Consider the following 12,686-nt stretch of genomic DNA (forward strand, 5'->3'; position numbering starts at 1 on the left):
CCCCCCCAGAAGCCCCTTTCCCTGACTCTTCCCCCCTAGGAGCTCCTTCCCCTGACTGTCCCACCCCTCAGGAGTCCCTTCCCCTGACTGTCCCACCCCCCCCACCATCTCCTTCCCCAGTTTCTCCCCCCAATCCCCACCCCCACCCCCAGGAGCTCCCTCTCCTGACTGAAATATCTCCCCATCCTCCTGGTCCACAGCTTTCTCCCTGGGCATCTTCCTGACCTCGATGCTGACCCTGGGGGTTGTGCTGAGCACTCTAGGTGTGGTGCGGGAAGCCAAGGGCCTCATGGCTGGGGTGAGTAGCAGGGACTGGGTGGCTGGGTCCCTGGGACAGTAGCTCCTCCGTGATTATCCAAGAAGGACTAGAGTCCAGACAGGAGAGGACAGAGACAGGAGCTGGAGCTGGCTGACCATGGGCCAGGCCCTTCCTTGCCCCAGCCTTGGTTTCCTCATCTTTAAAATTGGGGCAATAACACTGGTTCCAGCCCCTCTCCCTCCCTAGACTCTGAGAGCAGCAGAGGGAGGCAGAGGAGGAAGGGGGCAAAGGCATTCGAGCCAGGGCAGAGCCCAGCCTGATGTCCATGGATGGTGCCCTGTCCTCCACAGGCCCCTGGGGCCATCCCTGATTCCCATAGTCAGTGAGTGGAGGAATCCTTATGGGTCTGGCCAACCCTGTCCTCAAACAAGGTTGACGATGATGGCTGGGTTTTATGTGACCTGTGGAGTTTGTGAAGCACTTTCTGCATGTATTCTTCTATCTAGGGCCCCTCCGGCCACAGGGAGTTTACTGCCTCCTGAGAGTTCACAGCCCCTTCTGCCTTATGATCATTTTGATGATTAGAAAATGTGTCCTTAGGCCTAAACCAGCCCCTCTAATTTATACCCCCCTGCTCCCGATTCTGGCCCCTGGGGACAAGCAAAGCTAGGCTCCTCTTCCCTTACATGCCCAGCCCTGTCCCTGAGTCTTCTCCCCAGGAGGCCTGATTCCCAGGCCCTTCTCCATCCTGGCCACCTCTCTCTGCTTTCCCAATGCCCTTCTTGAACACTGTTGTCCAGAACCAAGCCCAGCTGTGGTCCGTGGTGGGCCTTGAACAGTAGAGCTGGCACCTCACTAGCCACAGACCCCCTGACTTACTTCACCTTGTCTCTTCCTTCACTGCTGAGGCATTGGCTGATTCATACTGAGTCGTCCCTTAGACAGAAACCGCTGTCTGACCAGGGTCCCTAGTCTTGTACTTATAATTGATTGTTTGAACCCAGGAGAAAACTTTGCATTTGTCCGTGTTGGATTTCATTCTGTCCAATGCAGAGTGGGTCTCATGCAACAAAAACACTCTCGAGTGTGGCCCAAACCAGTTTGAGATGTAACTGGGAAATCTTTTACAAAATAAGTGAAAACACAATAAAACAAAGAGAGTGTCACATTTAAAACTACATTACCAGGCACCCTCCAGGGATCCTGATTCTGGCTCAGCAGCACCTGGTTTTATTGGAGTTGGCCACCCTGATCCAGCCTGGCTGGGCCTGTATGTGTCCTCACCCTGTCCCCCAGGTGTCATGTCCAATCCTAAATTTGCACCATCTACATCTTTATCCAAGTCATGACAAAAACGTTAAGCATCTAAGGTCAAGCCTAGATCCCTAGGGCCCTACTCTGGATACCTGCTGGGCTGCCAATAATGTCTATTCTCAATTGAGACATCCATCCACACAACTGTATTATCCCCTGACTCCTGTCTCCCCATCTTGTCCACAAAGAGAGCTTTGCCAAATCACAGAATATCCATCTGTCAAGTCCCCCTACCCAAAATGGAAATGAGGTCAGTCCAAAATTGTCCAATAAGAGAACCTGAGTCAGAGCTCCGGGCCATGGCCCCCGCTGCTGACGTGGACCTCAGATCTTGCTCACGATCCTTGAAGCCTTACCTTAACACAAAAGGGGCACAGTAAGACAGTCCCATTGGTGGATAGGCCTGTACCTTGACCTTCCAGGGGAATCTTCAGCTCATGCTTGTGATAAAGTAACCAGTAGGGGCCATCCAAATATCCTGGTCTTTCATTGGTCCCATGCTGGACAACAGATTGGGGGATAGATTGGCAGACGGCTCCAGCAGGGGAGCCAGGTCACCCATCGGTCAGGTGCTCCTAGGCCTAGAAATTGTCCAAGTCCCTAGCAAAGGGACAGCGAGGGTGGTGATACGATCCCAAAGAACTGGGGGGCCTTTGGTGCCACTGAGTCACTCACACCCCACCAGCCTGGGCTTGGCCATTCACTCATCAGGCTCGAATCTGCTAGACTGCCTAACATAAATATAGTAATCAAAATCAGCTGAATGATACCAGCTGGAAACAGGCCAGGGTCCCAATAAAGTGGGGGTCTGCACTGATCCCTTCCCACACTTTCCAACATACTCGTGGGGCTCTCCAAGCTTGCACTGCTCTGTGGTTTGCCTTGAGCCCTGGACCCTCCTCCCTTTTCTTTGGCCCACTCGGCCCCCCGTTAGCCAAGCCCTGCAGGGAGGACCACCCTCAGCTCCCCAGGCCCGGCTAGGGGTCTTCCAGCATCCCAGGAGGCAGTTGGCAGGGGGTGGGCAATCAAACCCTGCAGGGTTTCTGTTCCCTGCTGCCCACGCCTGTTTTAACCTTCTTGGCCCAAAGAGAAGACAGGCAGAGTGGTTCCATGACTGTTCGATTTGCATCTGCTCCTCCCTCCATCCTGGCTAAGGGGCCCATCCTTCACATGTTCCTTCTGGTACCCGTCTCATCATCCTAGAACAACCAGGCTCTTTGCTGCTGTCATCCTCGGCGTCCATCCCCGGCCTTGGTTCTTTCTTGGGTCGACTCCCCGAACTTGATCCTTACAAGATTCTGCCCTCCCTTTAGGAGTCATCACCATTCCTGTCCCCTTGTGGCCTTCTTTTGTATATGTGCTCACAGAATCTGAGGAGATCCACGAATGCCCCACCTGAACATAGCACTCTCTTCAGGCAGCACCCCCTTTCCTCTCCCCCTTGTGTCTTCAGAAATTCCTTCTTGGGAATTTCCCATCCTCAGGACAACTCCACCAGTCACATATTTCTTTGTGGGCTCCCATCTGGGCTCCCCCTGAGTCACAGCCCTGCCAAAGTGGGCTTGGTGCTTCCAAGGGTGCTCATGGACCCAGCCTGTACCAGCCACACACTGGTACCTCAGACCCTTCCAAATGGACCCTTCGGTCTCCTGGGCAGAGGTCAGACTGTGCCTCCCCTTCTCCAACACAAACCCGGTGATGGGAAGGGCTCGCACCCTCAGAACCGTGGATGCTGCAGCACAGCCAGCCCTGCTTCTGGTCAGAAACAGGTTCAGAACAACAGAAGCCCCTTGTGGCTTCCTCCACCATCTTAAGGATGACAAAATTTTAAGGCAAGCCACACTTTTGTCTTATTGATTGTTCTGTGTTGGAGGATGGAGTGGGAGAGAGATGGAAAGAGGGAAGAGAAAAAGAGAGAGGAAAGATGGAAAGAGCTAAAGATAGGGGGAGAAAGAGAGAGAAGGGAGAGATAGAGATGGAGAGAGGAGAAATAGAGACAGACAGAGAAGGGAGAGGAAGAAAGGGAAACAGAGGGAGGCAGAGATACAGAGACAGAAGAAAAAGAGAAATGGAGGGAGGAGAGAGAAAAGAGAGGACAGAGACAGAGAGAGAAGGCAAGAGAAAGGGGAGATGGGAGGGAGGAGAGAGAGCCCCAGCAGATGTCCAGCCATTTCAAATCCCTTCAGATGATGGTAATCAAGCTTTTATAGCACATCTGTGATCCACTTCCTAAACTCCTCATCTCATTCCTCCTATCCAATTCAATTCAATAAAAATTGAAGCGCCTACTACGTTCCAGGAACTCTGCCAAGTGCTAGGGATACAGAAAGAGGCAAATGACAGTCCCTGCCCTCCAGGAGTTCCCAGTCTAGTGGGGGAGACAGCATGCTAACCAATAGATACAAACAAGTTATCTACAGGATAGAAATGAAATAATTAAAAGAGGCAAGGCACCAGAATGAGGAGGCACTGGGGAAGGTTTCCTCAGAAGGTGGGATTTTAGTTGGTACTTAAAAGGAGACAGGCCAGTAGCCAGAGTGGAGGAAGGGGAGCCTTCCAGGCCTAGGGGATGGCCAGAGAGAATGCCAGGAGGTGGAGGGGCTTATTTGTGAAACAGCCAGAATATGGGGGGATATCTCCTCAAGTTCCAATTCTTGGCCACCGCAAAAAGAGCTGCTATAAATATTTTTGTACATGTACGTCCTTTCCCCTTTTTATGATCTCTTTGGGATAAAACCCTAGTAGTTGTGTGGCTGGGTCAAAGGGTATGCACAGTTTTATGGACCTTTGGATGTAGTTCCAGAATGGTTGTATCATTCGCAACTCCACCAACAATGCATTAATGTTCACATTTCCCCACATCCTCCCCAACATTTATCATTTTCTTTTTCTGTCATATTAGCTAATCTGATAGGTGTGAGGTGGTACCTGAATTGTTCTAATTTTCATTTCTCTAATCAATAGTGGTTTAGATCTTTTTTTTATATGTAGCTATAGATAGCTTTGATTTCTTCATCTGAAAATTGCCTGTTCACATCCTTTGACCATTTCTCAATTGGGGAATGACTTGTATGCTTATAAATTTGACTCAGTTCTTTCTGTATTTGAGAAGTGAGACCTTTGTCAGACATATTTGCTGTAAAGATGGTTTCTGAGCTTTCTGCTTCTCTTCTAACCTTAGTTGCATTGTTTTTGTTTATATAGAACTGTTAAATTTAAGGTAATCAAAACGATCCATTTTGCATTTCATAATGCTCTCTTTCTCTTGTCTGGTCGTAAATTCTTCCTTTCTCCAGAGATCTGACAGGTAAAGTATTCTTTGCTCTCCTACTTTGTTTATGCAATCACCCTTTATGTCTAAGTCTGGAGCCCATTTTGACATTATCTTGGTATATGGTGTCAGATGTTGGTCTATACCTGCTTTCTGCCCTACTGTTTTCCAGTTTGCCCAGCAGTTTTTGTCTCGGATGAGTTCTTATCCCAGAAGCTGGAGTCTTGGGGTTCATCAAACACTAGACAACTTACTGTGGCCATTTACTACTGTCTTGTGTACCTACCTACTCCACTGATTCAGCACTCTATTTCTTAGTAGCAGACGGTTTTGATGAGGGCAGCTTTATGATATGGTCTTAGATCTTGTCCTGCTAGGCCACCCGCCTTTGCACTTGTTTTCATTAATTTCATTGATAACTTTTGTTCCTCCACATGAATTGAGTTATGATTTTTCTAGCTCCATAAAATAATTTTTGGTAGTTTGATTGATATGGCACTGAATAAGAAAATTAATTTAGGTAGAATTATCATTTTTATTAGATTAGCTCAGCTGACCCATGAACAACTGATATTTTTCCAATTGTTTGGATCTGATTTTTTTCATGTGAAAAGTATTTTGTGGTTGTGTTCATATAGTTCCTGGGTTTGTCTTGGCAGGTAGAGTCCCAGATATTTTATATTGTCCACAGTTATTTTAAATGGAATTTCTCTTTCTATCTCTTGCTGCTAAACTTTGTTGCTAATCTATAGAAATGTGGACGATTTACGTGGGTTTATTTTGTATCCTGCAATTTTGCTAAAGTTGTTCATTATTTTAACTACCGGTAGTTTTTTCAGTTGATTCTTCAGGATTCTTTAAGTGTACCATCATATCATCGGCAGAGAGGGATAGCTTTGTCTCCTCGTTGCCCAGTCTAATTTCTTTAATTTCTTTGTCTTCTCATTGCTATAGCCAGCATTTCTAGTACAAAACTGAACAATAATGGTGATAATGGGCATCCTTGTTTCACCACTGATCTTAATGGGAAGAATTCTAGCTTATTCCCATTATAAATAATACTTGCTGATGGTTTTAGATAGATAGTACTTAGCATTTTAAGGAAAGCTCCTTTCATTCCTACACTTGCTGATATTTTTAACAGGAATGAGTGTTGTATTTCATCACAGGCTTTTTCTGTATCAAGATAATTGTATGATTTCTGTCGGTTTTGTTATGGATATGGTCAATTATGCTGAAAGTTTTTCTAAAATTGAACCAGCCCTGCCTGCATTCCTGGTGTAAATCCCACCTGGTCACAGTGTATGATATTTATGATATATTGCTGTCATCTCCTTGCTAGTATTTTATTTAAAATTTTTGCATCAATATTCATTAGGAAAATTGGTCTATAGTTTTCTTTTTCTGTTTTGGCTCTTTCTGATTTATGCATCAGCATCATATTTATGTCATAAAAGGAATCTGGTAGGACATCTTCTTCACATAGTTTTCTGAATAGGTTGCAGAGTATTAGAGTTAATTGTTCTTTAAATGTTTGGTAGAATTCATTTGTGAATCCATTTGACCTTGGGAATTTTTTCGCAAGGTGTTCATTGCTGGCCTATTCAATTTCTTTTTCTAAAATGTGGTTATTTAAATATTTTATTTCTTCTTCTGTTAATCTGGGTAATTTATATTTTTTGTAAATATTCATTCATTTCACTTAGATTGTCAGATTTATTGGCATACAATTGGGCAAAATAGTTTCTAATTTTTGCTTTAATATTCTCTTTATTGATGAATTCACCCTTTTACTTTTTGATACTTGTAATTTGGTCTTCATCTTTCTCTTTTAAATTCAAATTCACAATGTTTTATTTATTTTATTGTTTTTTTTTTCATAAAACCAGCTCTTAGATTTATTCATTAGTTCAATATTTTTCTTACTTTCAATTTTATTAATTTCTCCTTTGATTTTCAGGATTTCTAATTTTGTGTTCAGTTGGGGATTTTCAATTTGTTTTTTTTTTCTGTTTTTTTTAACTGCATGTCCAATTCATTGATATGCCCCTTTTCTATTTTATTGAAGTAAGAATTTAGAAATAAAAATTTCCCCTGAAGTACTGCTTTGGCTGCATCCTATAAATGTTGGTAGATTGTCTCATTATTGTCATTCTCTTTGATGAAATTTTAAATTATTTCTAAAATTTGGGGTTTTTTGTTTTTGGTTTTTTTTTGTTTGTTTTTCTTTATTAGAGGGGGGAAGGTAGGACAATTGGGGCTAAGTGACTTGCCCAAGGTCACACAGCTAGTGTTTTGTGTTAAGTGACTGAGACCGGATTTGAACTCAGGTCCTCCTGACTCCAGGGCCACTGCTCTATTCACTGCGCTACCTAGCCACGCCTAGAATTTGATTTTTTTGACCCACTACTTCTTAGGATTAGATTATTTAGTTTCTTTTTAATTTTTAATCTATCTTTCCATAGTCCTTTATTAAATGTAATTCCTTATTGTATCATGATCTGAAAAGGATGCATTTCATATTTCTGCCTTTCTGCATTTGATTGTAAGGTTGTTATGTCCTAATACATCTTCAATTTTTGTGTAGGTGCCATATACCACTGTGAAAAAAGGTATATTCCTTTCTATTCCCATTCAATTTTCTTCAGAGGTCTATCATATCTAATTTTTATAAAATTCTATTCACTTCCTTAACTTCTTTCTTGTTTATTTTGTGGTTAGATTCATCTAGTTCTGAGAAGGGAAAGTTGAGGTCCCCCTTAAGTAAAGTTTTACTATTTCTTCCTAGGATTCATTTAACTTCTCCTTTAGAAATCTGAATGCTTTGCCGTTTGGTGCATATATGCTTAGTATTGATATTACTTCATTGTCTATAGTACTTTTTAACAAGATGTCATTTACTTCCTTGTCTATTTTAATTATATCTATTTTTGCTTTGAGATCAGGACTGCTTCCCCTGCTTTTTTTTTTAAACTTCTATGGAAGGGCAGCTAGGTGGTACAGTGAGTAAAGCGCTGGCCCTGGAGTCAGGAGGACCCGAGTTCAATTCCAGCCTGAGACACTTAACACCTACACAAAAATACTAGCTGTGTAACCTTTGGCAAGTTACTTAACCCCAACTGCCCTCCAAAAGGCAAAAAAAAAAAAACCTTCTATGGAAGTGTATTATATTCGGCTCCTGCCTTTAACCTTTACTCTGTGTGTATCTCTGTTTCAGATGTGTTTCTTGTGAACAACATACTCTAGGATTCTGGTTTTTAGTCCACTCTGCTATCTGCTTCTGTTTTATGAGACAGTTCATGCCAGTCACATTCACAGTTATAATTACTGCATATTTTCCTCCACCTTGTCTTCCTCCATTTATCCTCTTCTCTCTCTCTCTCTCTCTCTCTCTCTCTCTCTCTCTCTCTCTCTCTCTCTCTCTCTCTCCTTTCACCTTTTCCCTCTATTAATTAGTCTCCTCTCTTCCCCTTTTCTTATCCCCATCACCTTCTACTTTTTATAGGATAAGATAGATTTCTAACCCCAACTAAGTATGTACGTTCTTCTCTCTTTGCACCAATTCCATTGAGAGTAAGGTGCAAATAAAGCGTCCCCCCCATCTCCCCCTCCCCTGTGGTACGTCTTTTGTGCCTCTTCAGGTGGTGTAATTTACCCCATTCTACCTGTCCCTCCCCTCTTCTCCTGGTGCAATTCTTTTTCTCACCCCTTAATTTATTTTTATATCATCCCATCAAAATCATGTCCTACTCTCAGCCTCTTTCTATGTATGCTCCTTCTAACCACCCTAATAGAGATAGAATTCTCAGTAGTTACAAATATCATCTTCCCGCATACGGAGGTAAACAATTTAACCTTGTTGAAAAACTTGTGCTTTTTTCCTGTTTACTTTTTTATGATTCTCTTTAGTCTTGAATTTGAAAATCAAATTTTCTGTTCAGCTCTGATTTTTTTCATCAGGAATGTTTGAGAGTCTGTGACTTAATTGAATTTCCATTTTGCCCTTTAAGATTATGCTCAGTTTTGCTGTCTAGTTGATTCTTGGTTGTGATCCAAGCTCATTTGCCTTCCAGAATATCATATTCCAAACCTCCCTATCCTCTAATGTAGAAACTGTTCAATCCTGTGCAATACTGACTGTGATTCCTCAATATTTGAATTGTTTCTTTCTGGCCACTTGAAGTATTTTCTCCTTGACCTGAGAGCTCTAGAATTTGGCTATCATGTTTCTGGGAGTTTTCATTTTTGGATCTCTTTCAAGAGGTGATCAATGAATTTTTTCAATTTTATTTTACCCTCTGGTCCTAGGATATCAGGGCAGTTTTCCTTGAAAATTTCTTGAAAGATGCTGTCCACGCTCTTTTTTTGATTGTGGCTTTCAGGTAGTCCAATAGTTCTTAAAGGATCTCACCTGGATCTATTTTCTAAGTCAGTTAGTATTCCAATGAGGCATTTTACATTTTCTTCTATTTTTTTTTTCATGATTTTGATCTTGTTTGATTGTTTCTTGGTTTCTCGTGGAATTTGGTTTCTTGGTTTCTCATGGGCAAGCTTCCATTTGTCCAGTTCTGATTTTTAAGGTATTATTTTCTTGAGTTAGCTTTTGTATCTCCTTTTCCATTTGGCCAATTCTACTTTTTAAGGAGTTGTTTTCTTCAATAAATTTTTGTACATTTCCCCCATTTTTTGGTTGCTTTCTTTACCAATCTGCTGATTCTTTTTTTCATGATCCTTTTGCATAATTCCCATTTCTTTTCCCAGTTTTTCTCCTACCTCTCTTATTTGATTTTTAAAATTATTTTTTGTCTCTTCTACAAGAACTTTTTAGGCCTGAAACCAATTTGTATTTCTCTTTGAAACTTTGCATGTAAGCATTTTGACACTATGGTCCTCACCTAAGTTTGTGTTTTGATCTTCCCTGTTGCCATAGTAGTTTCTATGATCAGAAAATCTTTGTTTTGTTTTGATTTTCCAGTCTATTTCATGGCCTTTAGAGCTGAGCTCTTCTTCTGGGGTGCAGGGGCCAATGTCCTAAGCTCCTTGCTCAGGGGCCAGGGGCCTGGTCCCTGGCTTGCTGTGCTGGGGCCTTCTAGGCTGGAGGCTAGCCTGGTGCTTGGGGGCTCCAGGGCTGGTGACTTGCCTGCTGCTCTGGGGTTGCCTGGCTTAGTCACACCGAACACACTGGGACTTCCAGGGCTAGGGGCCCACCAGCTGGGCTGGGGTCTGGAGCCTGCAGGGCCTGGACACTAGCCTGCTGCCAGGGCTGGCTACTTCATTGCTGGCCCACTGTGCTGCTGGTCTGCTGAGTCTAGACTGTGCTGAGCTAAAAGCCTTAGATGCCTGCCTATGCTGGCCTGTGCTTCCCTTGACAGACCTTTCCTGTAATCCTCCTGTTACCTTGGACTGGAGAACTGTTTCACTCCGCCCTTTTGTGGATTTTTCACTCCAGAATTTGTTTTAAGATTTGATTGAAAGTTGTCTGGAGGGAGACTGGGGAGAGCTCAGATCGTTTCCTGCCTTTCCTCTGCTCTCTGGGCCCTGCTTCTATTCCTGTCTCTTAGGCATTTTCACGTAGGCATATGTGGGGCCACTCTCTGTTCTTGAACATCATCTGGTCCTCTCCTGGGCTGTCTCTTTGTAACTACTGAGCCTGGGCTTTGGGATACCAGCCTTGTCACGTCTACCTGAGGTTTCTTCCACTGCGTCCTTCGTTAGCTCCAAGCTTGGGAATGGGAGATATAAATATGTTCCAACTGGCCCTCAGCAGCTGCCCTCCATTCCCTGCCCAGTGCCCCTCATGCCCATATGTTAAGCCCTAGTCCAGACCTTCAGATCCCAGACATGCTTCATCTTCTTGGACTTCTGTGTGATGACCCAGCTTTCTAAGTTGGCAGAAGTAATTTCAGCAGTGGCCACATCTCCAGGTCTGCATCTTTCCCCCAGTTTCCTAGCTCTTCCTGTGCTTTATACCCCGCTTTGATGGTGACACCTCCTGTCCCCGAATGAATCCCCAGATGTGGGCAGTGGCTGTCGGACCACTTTAGGCAGGGTCTCCACCATATCCCAGACTCACACTGCACCAACAGCAGTGGGACACACCCACAGAGATGGGGGATTTAATTCAGCTCACAAAAGTGCAATAACCCAGGACACAGGGAGCTTCCTCAGCCACCCATGAAAGCACTGTAAGGGGCAAGATGAGGCTCACAGGGGACTTGCCCAGGGTCACTCAGCTAGTGAGAGCTGGAGCTGGACCCCAAGCCCAGATCCCTCCCTCTGGGCCTCTTTCCTTCCAGGATATCTGGCTTCTGTGGCAGAGCACTGGTTGCCAGGGCTGACCAAGGGGCCAGGCTGGCCAGGGTCTCTATCATGCCTTCTGACTGGGAGGTCCTCCCTGTCCTCTGGGCCTCTCAGAATCGTACCCATCCTTCAAGGCCCAGGCCAGGACCTGTGAGTTAGTTGGGGAGGCACTCTCATCCTCTTACTGTTAGTACTTGGCTTCACTCCCTTGAATACCTAAGTGCTTACAGTGGCCCAGGGAGATCCAGAGGCCTGGAAATGGAGGCGAGGCTGAGCCTCGGTCTCCTCATCTGTACAATGAGGAGGTTAGATCAGAGAGCCCTGAAGCCCATTCTGGCCGACTCCAGGAGCCTATGGCCCTCCCTGGTCCTGGACTCCAGGCTTCTCTCAGGGAGAAGATGAAGCCTTTCCCCTCTCCTGCTGCCTCCCAGGAGAAAGCCCTGGTCCTCTGTTCTGGCTCAAGTGTGTGCAGAAAAGATTTGTTTTGGTTCATCAGAGGAAAGACCCTGTACAGACTCTGGAGGAGGGAAATCAGGAGCGGGAAGGGGCTCCAGCCCAAGGCATATGATGTCAGATCAAGGCAACCGGGGATATTCATCCTGGAAAAAACTCAAAGGGGCAGGATGGGGAGGGCTTCTTGTAGCTCAGGTGTCTGAGCCCCACCCCAAACTGGAGGCCCCTGAAGGAACTCAAGGAGAGAAGCGAACCAGTATGGATGCTTGAGGGTGAGCAGGCAGCCGAGGTGTGGTGGTCCTGAGAGGAGGAAGCCCTCCCAGGAGTGGGAAAAGATAAAACAGAAAGAAGTTAGCTACAAGATCCTCTGGGGTGTGGGGGGAGCATGGCCACAGAGGTGGTCCTTGAATCAAGCCTTGAAGGAAGCAGGGACCCTAAGAGGCCCAGGTCAAGCATCCATGCATGAGCGCGGCAGTGGGAAATGGAGTTAGATAACAAGGAACATGTGGGAGACCCTTTTGGCTGGACCGAGTGAGAAGTGAAATGATGGCAAAAGCCAAAAGATCAGGTGGGAGCAGGCTGTGAAGGGCTCCAGCACCAAGTGGAAGAGCTTAGAATTGGATTCTAGAGAGAATCAGAGCCATTGGCATGTGCTGAGTGGCCTTGTCAGCCAGGGACTTTAGGAAGCTCACTTTGGCAACTGCACAGAGAATGAGTCAATGAGGAAGAACCAAGCGGGAACTTGCTAGTGTGGTCGAAAGGCAGCTGACATGGAGAGGTGGCCATGGGAGGGGATGGGTGGAAGGGTGTGGGGTGGGATAGAGGGATGGATGGAGGGGTGGATGGGTAGATGGAAAAATGGAGGGGTGGATGGGTGGATAGAGGGATGGATGGGTGGATAGAGGGATGGATGGATGGAGGAGTGGATGGATGGATGGATGGATGGATGGATGGATGGATGGATGGATGGATGGATGGATGGGTGGGTGGGTGGGTGGGTGGGTGGGTGGATGGATAGATGGATGGATAGATGGATAGATAGATGGATAGATAGATGGATAGATAGATAGATGGATAGATAGATAGATG

At 45.2% G+C, this 12,686-nt stretch overlaps 1 protein-coding gene across 3 annotated transcripts in view; it reads left to right on the forward strand.

Moving 5' to 3' along the window:
- The window catches only part of TSPAN32 (tetraspanin 32), a 31,769-nt gene that overhangs the window by 2,594 nt on the left and 16,489 nt on the right, over nucleotides 1-12,686 (forward strand). For all 3 annotated transcript variants that reach the window (XM_069107290.1, XM_069107291.1, XM_069107292.1), the window contains exon 3: nucleotides 201-298. In XM_069107290.1, coding sequence (XP_068963391.1) covers nucleotides 201-298 — 98 coding nt within the window. The remainder of the gene's footprint in view (nucleotides 1-200; nucleotides 299-12,686) is intronic.

The sequence above is a fragment of the Petaurus breviceps genome, unplaced genomic scaffold, assembly GCF_028583685.1.
Source record: "Petaurus breviceps papuanus isolate PSGF00001 unplaced genomic scaffold, PetGlider_PUasm1.0 89794, whole genome shotgun sequence".
Taxonomy (NCBI): domain Eukaryota; kingdom Metazoa; phylum Chordata; class Mammalia; order Diprotodontia; family Petauridae; genus Petaurus; species Petaurus breviceps.